The 10,921-nt window shown below is 38.2% G+C and overlaps 1 protein-coding gene and 1 pseudogene across 1 annotated transcript; both read right to left on the bottom strand.

Annotated features, from left to right (window-relative positions):
- Nucleotides 1–117: 117 nt before the first annotated feature.
- fblim1 (filamin binding LIM protein 1) lies at nucleotides 118–6,030 on the bottom strand. Its single transcript, XM_061727124.1, has 8 exons — nucleotides 5,882–6,030; nucleotides 5,227–5,584; nucleotides 4,060–4,214; nucleotides 3,143–3,236; nucleotides 2,891–3,060; nucleotides 2,198–2,376; nucleotides 1,869–1,989; nucleotides 118–1,761 (listed from the first exon to the last, which is right to left on the bottom strand). The coding sequence occupies exons 2-8, from the start codon at nucleotides 5,558–5,560 to the stop codon at nucleotides 1,660–1,662; spliced, it is 1,155 nt and encodes a 384-aa protein (XP_061583108.1). The 5' UTR covers nucleotides 5,561–5,584; nucleotides 5,882–6,030; the 3' UTR covers nucleotides 118–1,659.
- Nucleotides 6,031–6,632: 602 nt separating this feature from the next.
- LOC133449141 (transmembrane protein 82-like) lies at nucleotides 6,633–10,885 on the bottom strand (annotated as a pseudogene).
- Between the last annotated feature and the right edge of the window lie 36 nt (nucleotides 10,886–10,921).

The following is a 10,921-nucleotide window of genomic DNA, read 5'->3' as shown; positions in this document are numbered from 1 at the left end:
TTAAATGTGAAAAAGCCTTTTGTCTTCTTAAGTTTTGTTTAGTGGCAGTTTTGGCCCAAAGACACAATTAATCTGGTCAACATGAAATATAGACATAAACAAAAAGACAATTTTTTTCTCAGAAAAAATTTAATGCATGTTTTTAATACACATATCAAGCAATTTGAGAAAAAAGACTATAAATAAAATAATGAAATGATCCAAATGGATTTAAATACCACATCAAATTGGAATGAATAGTGAAGTTTTAATGCAGAAAATAAAGTGGGAGCTGCATTTGCTGCCTGAATTTAATACCGTTTCTCTTTCACTTAATCTGTTGTTTGTCTTAGCATTTACATAGTTTTATAAAACACCTATTATTGTAGTGCAACCAGAAGTTTCCACAGTTTAGAAAATGACACGTAAACATTTTCTTCCCCTCTGTGACTGACAGAAATGTCGAGTAAACATTTCCTGTTTTAGTTCAGTCAGGACATCCATTTCCTATTCTTCTTTCATTGTATTTGTGAACTATCAAAAGAATTACAGAAAGAATTTGGTAGTTTTTTCTTATATACTTTCTTCAAATACAGAACTATACACACATCAAATTAACTGGAGTATTAAATGGTTTGAAAAATTCTAGACAATGGCATTACTCTTCTGATAGGTCAACTGCGATTATTCGAGTTATATGGCGGGTGCTTTGGATGCATTTTAAGTCACACCTTCAATGTCTGATGAGACTAAAAGTGACCTGATTAATCATTGTTATGTTTGGAGCAAAAAGGGGGAAGACTGAAGACCACAGAACACTGTTCCAGTTATGAGGCATGGGGGCGAGAGCATCATGATACAGGGCGACTTTGTTGCAGGACGAAGTGTTGCACCTCACCAAATGGTGGGCATCATGAAGAGAAGGTTCTTTGAAGATATGTTGAAGCAACACTCAAGATTCCAGTATTCGCAATGAAAAGGCATATCTGAATAAGAAGGTCCCCAAACCTGACTGAACTCCATTCACTCTGTGAGCGTGAATAGGACAAAATCTCTGTACGATTTAACAAGAAGAAACTTGTGGTGGGCTACCCCAAACATTTAAGGCATGTACAGTTCTGATTCTAAAGAAAGTATTAAACACCTCTCTCAACAACTCCCTCTCTCATTATGTCATTAAACAAAGGGAACAAAATTAAGACTCCTGTCTTAACTATTACATGAAAGCAAACTTGACTTGAAAATGTGAATTTAAAATAAGAGTATGTTTTTATTTTCCTTAAAATAAACTGTATATAAAAGTATATTTGCAGTTATATTGTTATAAATGTCATACTGCTAATGCTGGCGTCTACTTTGAGATATAATAAATTATTAAGCTTTTTTTTTTATAACTGTCCTCTTATCTCAAATTTACTTCTTGCAGATGACTGAGATGCCACTATTTCTTATAACTGTTTTTGCATAAACATGTTTGGTGCATTTTTTTTAATGTTAAGTGCAAAATTATCAAGTATAAAATGAGAATAAGACAATTGGAAAATAGGAGAATAGCTCAGCTGAAGGTGGTGTAACGTTCATATGCTCGTCTTATATGCATGTGCCCAGTCTCTCATTGTGTTGAACAGGCACGGGCTTGTTTCCTTTGCTTTCAGTTTGTCAGAGACTGTGGAGCTGACGTTAGTGCTGCCCAGAGACCAGGTCCATGTGGCAGCATTTGCAAAGCAATTTACCATCTAAAGGAAAGCAGCCATTTTCAGGGGGTAGTTTGATGACACAGATCTGCAGGAAAAAGAGAGAGAGGGTCTGCTGAGTGGCAAAGAATAATGTGTATGTTTGTAAGACTGTCAGTGTCTCATTTGAGTAAATTGTGGACAGAGAACGCCTACCTCACATCTGAAGCAATTCTCATGGTACGAGTGTCCCAGACATTCAACAGTATAGCTGTCAGTACCATCTTCTTTTGGAATGATTAGCTGGTTACAGGCATTACACTTTGGTGCATATTTTCTTTGAGGGAAAAGGTTTTGAAGACAGAAAAAGATATGATGAATTTTTTTGTTATGTTTTAAATCCTTTAAACACAGAAAATCACAAGGGGGAAACAATCCAGGTTATATGTTGATGCCAGAAGTCTTACAGAAGAAATTCTTGTAGTTTTGTGCAAAATATGTTTATTCATTTTGAATAATCCCACACTCATTTTTCACCTGCATACCTGTAGTAGTCCTGAAGGCAGTAAATTTCTCCAACTTCTCCCTGAGCGAAAGTTTCCTTTCCAATTTCCTGGTTGCATGTGGCGCAGGTGAAACAAGAAGGATGGTACGGTCTCTCTAGTGCACGGATTATGTAATCTGTGATAACCTCCCCACAAGCCCAGCAAGGCTCCAAACTGGCCTGAGATACAAAGAAAGATACAGGATGCACTCAAAAGCAAAACAAAACCAAACTATGGCGCCACCTTTCTCTTAAAACAAAGTTCCCTTTACATGTAATAATGTAATTCCTGTCTTAACTAGAGCAACTGTTTCACCAAGCATTTGTTGATGGATGAATTTCAAACTTGTTCCTACAGCTTTTTAATTGTGTTCCTATCCTATATTACATCAGATTTGAATACTTTCAAGTCAAAATTTGCTTTAAATAAAAAATGGTTTAAAAAATATGCTTAAAGCAGCTCAGTGTTAGTTATTTGCTCTTAATTGAGTGCTGTTTTCTCTTTGCGAATTCAAAACTCAGACACAAAAGCTGCTGTTAATTAAAGTTATAATGAAAAGCAGTGGCATTTTTTGGCATGAAAAATTCAATTTCAGGAATGGAAAACACTTGAACAGTCTTCATGTACAGGAACCATAAAAGTGAAACAAACATGATTGTGATCTGTAGTGAGTCTGCATTGATTTGGATCTACCTGGTAGCATTCTTGACAGAGAGGGACCGCCGCCTTGTTGTAAAACTGTTTACCAGCCAGGGGAATGTGACAAGATCTACACTGGAAACAACCATCGTGGTAAATCCTGTTGAGGGCCTCTATTGCAGGTTCAGATGGAGCTATGGGTTTTCGACAGAAGCCGCACAAGTCTGCAGTGTGCACAAACATCAAATGTCACAGCAGGTTATCACAAAATGTTACGTGGGGGAGTGTAAACTAAGATCTTGTCACCTTTGCTCTCTCTGCTTGTGTCCTGGTTGTTTTCTCCAATCCCAAGAGTTTGCTCATCTTTCTTCAACCCACTAGATGGTGTGCTTGTTTCCACCTTAAACACAAAGCACAAGCTTGACATAAAATTGAAGTTTAAACTGAGACAAATTAAAGTTTGAATAAACCGTCTAAACCAGATAGTTTACTAGGGCACTAAAAGTGACATGTTGATGTTAAGAAGAAGAGCTGAGATTAATTACAAAAGCTGAATCATAAGAATAATCTATTATAAAAAGAAAAAAAAGAGATTCAAGATTATCTTCTATTTCTCAAATGATATGATGGAGCCACCTTCTCTTCCTCTTATGAGTCTACATTTAACAAGAAAGCTGTATTTATTTGGTTTTCTTTTCCAAGAGTCAGTTATGTTGCATTATCAGTTTTTAAATGCTCTTTTTATCAACTCATTCATTAACACTACAACCTCACTCAAGTTGTGAGATTTTCCTCTGTAACTGGATTTGAGGGAATGATTCAACATGGCAAAAATCCTATAAAGTTTGCAATTGTAGCAATCACTTGGAAAAGAAATGAAAACATATTTTCATTGCATTGAAATTGGGCTTTAATATAAAAAAGCCCTATTATTAATGTAGTAGTATCTTGAACAGGATTCTTTTGGAGGAGGAACATTTATTTTCTTTGTCTTTTCAGTTTGCTGTGCAGCAGTTTGTCACAAAATATGTTTTTCCATAGTTATTAATAATCGCTGAAGTTCACAGAGCACTATCTATAATATAGTTGTTGACCATTAAACATATTCAAATGTTAAGTTTGGCTCAACCATTCCAAACTGTAAATGATGATGCACATATGAAGATCATGTTTAAATACAGTGATGTGAGTCATGAAAGTGGCTTTGAATGACAGGTCTGTACCTTTCTGTTCCACACCGGCTGTTGGTCCAGGGTCAGAGGTTGGGGGAGAAATGTATAGGCTGGAGGAGAAGGTGGTAGGATTGTTGATTCTTCAGAGACCAACTCTCCCAAAGATGGAGGCAGTGCATCAAGAACAGGCGGCGGAGGGAAGAACTCTGTTTGACAAGAATAATACTCATGTCAAGTCACTATAAAACAACAAGCAACAACAAAAAAATGAACATTTTTAGACCATATTTCTTATTTAAGCTTTTCGTAAAGCTTGTGTTTTTGAGTTTTATATGTCCACATTTTTCTCCTAATTTTTTGCTAAATAAAAGCAGGTTCTGTGCAAGATCCTAAAAAGGAGATAACATTCAATCTAATTATTTTCCAACCATTTACCTTTGTCTTCATGGAGAAACATGAATGTCACAATAGACTGGTTCAAATTTACAATTTATCCATTCTAACTTTTTGTGTAAAACGCTTCAACACTCCAGCAAAGATGCATAAGATCACTTCTTTCTTACTATGTACCTCCATAAATACTTCATTTTGGGGTTCTTTGGGGCATTTTGGGTTTTCTGCCTCAAACATCACTAACTCCAGAGACATCAACTAAATATACCTTATGCAATTAAACACAGTTAACTCTGCAACCACAAAAAGTTGTCTAGACATTTATATTTAGTAATTACCAAGATATCCTGAAATTAAGGGCAAGAGAGCAGTAAAATATTTAAGGTATGTGAGGAGAACACTAAAAGAGTTGTAACTGATTGTATCATCAGTTACAACTCGTTTAGTGTTCTCCTCACAGACCTTAAATTTTTTTACTGCTCTCTTGTCCTTAATTTCACAGATAAGCAATCTTAATAACTCAGCACACCAAGTAAAGTGCAACTTGCATGTTGTGTTGTTCATTTATGCATAGTATAATGTTTTGTTAAAATGTGTAAATCATACACAGAAATTTAAAAAAGTTGGGCTTTATAAACACTGTTTTCTTCCCCACCTGGGGTCAATGACTCTGCTTCAATCCTGCGACCAGTAAAGGTGATGTGATGATGGGGAAATGATAACGGTCAGCTGGGTTGTGAAGGATTGGGGGTCTTTTTCCTCACATACTTCAAGACATCTAAGATTAGTCTCAGGCTAATGAAAACATGATTTGATCATGAATACCTGGAGATTTCCTCCTTTTCAGGTCTTCTTCTTGCAGTTGTGCTTTGGAGGATCCAATCTGAGCACGTTTGGGACTCTGAACCCTTTCATGAGTCCAGTCTTTGCTGTTTACAGAACCGTTGGAGTCAGAAGATGAATGGTTCTCTGCTTTATGTCTCAGGACAGATACATTGTCACTGGAGCTGACTCTTGCAGATGTGTCCTGCTTGTCTCTAGCTGGGGCAGCGTGAGCTTGGAGGGCAAGCGGCTGCTGCGTCCCAGTGGCTCGGTGAGGAGCTGCCAGAGTGATAAAGACAGATGACACCATCCTTTTTGGTTCAGCTGCTGATGCCATGATTGTATGAAACCCTCATACAACCTGACAGAAGTACAGAACAACAATTAGGATTCAATTCAAGAACCTACATGATACGTATTATTAAACAGTACTTATATTTATGGATAACATACATAAAAAAGGGCTAGACTCTTTATCCTTATCATCTTATAATGAACGCCCTCTGTCAACTTTGCTCAGTCTCCTTCTGGAGAACTATATTCACACACTCAGAACTCTTATTATCCATATTGAATGATTTAAGAGGCAAAAAGGCACACATCTGAATCATTTGCTTCCTTTAAGAACCCTCATTTAGACTGCATTCCTGCTACATACCTGGAGCAAACTGTAGCTGGAAGATGGTTCTTTCTTTTCTTCTTTTTCCTTCCGTGCTCTGTATCTCTAAACTTCTGGTTTATTTTCCCTCCCACGAGCCGCTTCTGAGAGAAGACTTTACTCTGGTGGAGAGGGGCTGCAGAAGGCCACTCCTTTTCCTTCTTTATCTCCCTCCCTTCCCAACTCTACCGTCCGCTGACCCCTCCTCCTTCTCTGGCTGAATGACAATACCACCTCCCTCCCGACCGTAAAAGGTGAACAGTTAATCTCTGGCAAAGTGCAGTAAAAACCATGACACATTTATCTACTATGAAAACTTGGCAACCTCACAAGCGCACAAACACACACTTGCATGCCTGCACGTAGACACACACTCACACAAGTTATGCAACGGTTGTGGAGTCACACCAAAGGCACACAGTTGGTCTTTTTTACAACTGCAGTATCATTAAGGTTTAGACAAGCAGAGACACACTGCTACCTCCCATTTCTTTATCTTTCTCAATGTCAGCAGGATGTGACTCTACCTGCTTTTCTCAGTGACTCTTTATCTGAATCTGTTTTCTCTCTCTCTTCTCTCTCTCTCTCTGTCTCTCGTCCAGTTCTGCCATATTGTTCTGTCAGCCTTATTTTCCCTACCTCAGCCATTGGGTCTGCCTCCTTTTTTTCTTTTCCCTCTTTCCTTCTTCCCTTCCCCCACAACATTATATCACGTTGGCCTTGACTCACTATCAGTGTCTTATGGCATTAGTTATGTTTGGACCTCACAGATGTCCAGACCAGAACCCACAGTCTGTGCTCTGGTAGCGTGCCACAGAACTTCATAAAACTCTTTCGGTGAAGCTTTGGTGATCATCTGTGAAGAAGCAGCCGCATCACACGGTAAAAGAGGAGATGCTGGTATATTAGTGGGGTTATGAATGGATGGGGGTGGGGGGGGGTAATTGAGTGGCGATGTGTGGAGAGCTATGAAAATGTTGCTTTGTTGTATGTTCTGCTCTCTCTAGCGGACCTCATTTGTATCAGAGAAGGGGATCAGCAAGGATTATGGTTACTGTATGCAGGCAAAACATTTGAGGTCCACACTTGTCACCTAAGGATACACAGATATTTCAGACTCTCCTGGTTTGTGTGGTCTGTCTACCTCGGGGTGAGAGAAGAGTGATGCAGCACTGTGCAGAGAGGGTTAACAGGAGATGGCAAAGAGGAGAGTGATGGGGGTCTCTGTTGTTCCAGCTCTCTGGAAAGGAATGCTACAGTGATGTCACGGCTGCAGGAGAGAGCATGCCCAATGATGACACAATCCCCCGACCTCCAGGCTCCACCCGCCAAAAAGCCAAAATCCCTTTCAACTCTCTGAGCCTCTTTACTGTTTTTAACTGCGTGTCCTCTCACGTAGAGAAGTATATACGGCACATTGTGATTTTTTTCTCTCTCTGTTTATTTATTAGTTCAGCTGGTGCAATACAACCGTTACACAAAGCCAAAAGAATGAACGGAAGGCAGGGAAAAAAAAGGAAGAAACACACAGTAGATGGGACAACACTCGCATTCTCACAAACACACCAAATATGGAAGCTGAGCTTGTAACTGCAGGAGTGCAAAACTCACTCTTCAGAAGCAAAAGATGATTTTCTGACTTTTCTTTTGTGGGAGTGGGGAGAGAATTCGTCTGCGACATTCTCTCATTAAAGCAGAAAACTTGCTTTGTTTTCCTCAATAAAGACATTTTTACCACCTCTATCTGTTCAAAACCCTCACACTGAGCTTGTTGCAGGATTTCCATTGAAGTCTGTTGCTGTGAATTTATAACTTCTGCTGTCTGACAAAGATAAAGTATAACACTATTTTAAGTCATATTTCTCCTTTATCAACATCTGATAAGTTTTCACATCCTCAGGTTGCAGATTTCATGTCATTCATCAAACCTACAATTTTGACTGGGCGTTTTGTTCGTGTAGTCACAAGATATTCAGGCGGTCAAAAATAATGTGTCCACTTTCCAATTTTAAGACATAAAATGCAACATAGAACCAGTCACCCATAATGACATTTCACCAGTGTTGCATTTTTTTGCTGTTTTCACGTGAACTCGCGATAAAGGATACAATTGGTGGAGTTTCCCTTTAATTCTAAACATGTGGCTGCAATCAGTGCAATGAGGTCTTCCTCTGGCAAGCATGGAAATGTACTTGTCTCTATACAAATTATCAACATTTGTCAAAAAAAGAGAAGAAAATGCCTTTATTTTCTTCCAGGTTTCCATTTATGTTCATTAACCATCTTTCTGCCTTTTAAAAACATTTTTTTTTATTATTCTGCTTTATATGGACCAGGATTGTTTACAAAGCTGGACCCATTTAATGTAAATAGCTTTATTCTTTGCTTCTGCAACAACTTTATAACATTACACATGGCCACAAAAATCCTTTCGTCATCTTGACATCGTCTTTGCTTTGGTCATCTGATCGTGTTTTTTCTTGTGCTTGTATTGTGATCGGATGTCTCTTCATCATCTCACAAGCTGATTTCTTGTTCTTCCTAAAAATGAGTCAGGAAAATCACATTTCCCGTGATCAATGTTTTTCATATTTCCATCATTAACAAACATCACATTTATCACCATCATAGTAATCTTGGTTGTATTTTCTGCAGATTGTTTGAGTTATTGCAGAGGTACTCCATGAGAATTACTGCATAAAATTAATGCTTAGCCCATTAATTTGAGTAAAGACCCCCAGCATTGTATAGCAGAGTGTCAATAGAACTTCAGAGCATCCTTTTGAGACAAGAAGTGATCACAAACTGTAGTGGTGCAAGCCACAGCTGCTACAGCAAAAGCCAGGATAACCGCTGTTTGCAGTGAAGCCAGTATGGTGTCCAGAGGTCAACAGGCCAATGCACTTCCCACAGTAACGCTCTGTGCTGTGCAGTGGGTAAAATCTGACCACATGGGTCCACAAATTGCTGCTGTAGCTTGCCAGTACCCAGCTGAGAGCAGCTGCCAGAAACAAGCTGAGGGAGCTGTGTGGAGCCCCCTGATGGAGGAAGGGCAGAGATGATGCTGCAGCCCAGGGAGAACTGGCACTGGATCAGGAGCAAGTCTAGACTTCTGGCACTGGCATCCAGAAAACAGAAGCATGAATGAAAAGGTATTCACAAGCAAACAATGAATTATGTTAACAGCTGATTTGTCAGTGAGTTTGGGGAACTCACCGGTCCTGCTGACGTCCAAGGCGATGCAGCTCTGAGTGAAAACTCTATTAGCAACAAACCCTTGAGCCCACCGGAGACAAGAGCACCGTCAGGCTGCTCTCCTCCACCTCAGAGGATTTCCTGATGAGGATGATCTCTTTTTACTTCCATCTTCAGTTAAAGAATTGCTGTGTGCAGAGGATATTAGAAAATGAAATCATTACCCGTGAAATCAGTTTTTATGTGTTGTTGCCCCGTTTTCAAGGATCAACTCACCAACATGTTTGAAAGAAATAGTAAACTCTCATCTGATTGTTTAGCATCGATATCCCACATGCACCCACCAATCCTTTAAAACACAACCACAATTGGGAAAGCAACCAGTGGCGTCAATTCAGTGGAAGCTAAGGTATGGCAAGGTTACGAGTCACAGAACTTAACTAGAGTATCAATCAACACGTCCAGCAAATACTCATCACAGAAGTCTGCTATGGAGCTGATCTGTGTGGTCAAGAAAACTGGAACTTTTTCAAATGCAGTCTCGCTCACTGCAAAAACTCAAAATCTTACCAGGAATATTTGTCTTATTTCTAGTTAAAATGTCTCACTTTTTGTCAAAAAATCTCATTACACTTAAAACAAGAGTCATCACCAGAAAAATCACTTGTTATTTGACCATTTTCACCTGTTTCAAGTAAATTTTCACTTGAAAAAAGTAGTAAAATCTGCCAGTGGGACAAGATTTATCTTCTCATTACAAGCAAAAAAATCTTGTTCCACTGGCAGATTTTTCCACTTATTTTAAGTGAAAATCTACTTGAAACAGGTGAAAATGGTTGTTTTCTATTTTTGTCTTAAATGTAATGAGATTTTTTTTAACTAAAAATTAGACATTTTAGCTAGAAATAAGACAAATATTCTTGTTAAGATTTTGAGTTTTTGCAGTGTATAATAAGTAGTGAAATCGATCATGTTGTTCTGATTTGCATTTGTAGTTATTTTATATGTATTAAGTAATAATAATCAATACAAATAGACACAGAGTAATTCCATAAATGTATTTAAAAAACAAACATTTACATTTTCCCTTGAAGCCAAGGTGTGGCGGCTGCCATACCTTGCCATACCCAATTGACGCCCCTGAAAGCAACTAATCTACAGTATATTACAGAACATTTAAAGGACAATAAAGCAATTGTAATAAGAGAAAATCAATTGTAAACTGACCTTGAAAAAAAGGAGTCAATTAAGTTTGTATCAAAACTGAAAATGTTCAGCATCCAGGAGAAAAGGAAAAGCATCTTCAGGGTTTCTATGTAATTTCAACAACAAAGAAAACAGACAAATACTGTCACTTCTTGCTCATATTGTTGTTGTGAGTGATGGATTCTTCTGAGCCAGACCTCCAGTAGAGATTAAACTTTTTTTTTTTTTTTTTAAATCTCCTGCTGTTCAAACATGCATCTGAAAGTCCAAAGGTCACCCTTGATTCGACAGCAGCTGTCAGTCTGATAATTTCCTGATGAAAGAGGCTGAAAGTCCTCTGATTAGATTCCTAGATCAATCGAGCAGTTTTGGCAATAAAATAAAGGAATTTTGCCGCAGTTAAAAATGTCCCCAAGTTTAAACTTTTTCATGAGTTTGTGGAACTACTGCTTGTGGGGGAAAAAAAAAAGCTCTGCGTTTAAGAAAAACAAATAAATAATGAAAACTGATAATCTATTTGCATCGACTAAATTGAATTAAATCTACTAGCATCGTCTTCTTTGGCAAATTGACCAAAAACATTTATTCACTTGAGTAGGACATTCCAAACATTCAGCATGGGTATATACATAAACACAC

The sequence above is a fragment of the Cololabis saira genome, chromosome 8 (genome assembly GCF_033807715.1).
Source record: "Cololabis saira isolate AMF1-May2022 chromosome 8, fColSai1.1, whole genome shotgun sequence".
Classification (NCBI taxonomy): domain Eukaryota; kingdom Metazoa; phylum Chordata; class Actinopteri; order Beloniformes; family Belonidae; genus Cololabis; species Cololabis saira.
Note: the sequence above shows the minus strand (reverse complement) of the source record. Positions and strands in the feature narration are given on the sequence as shown.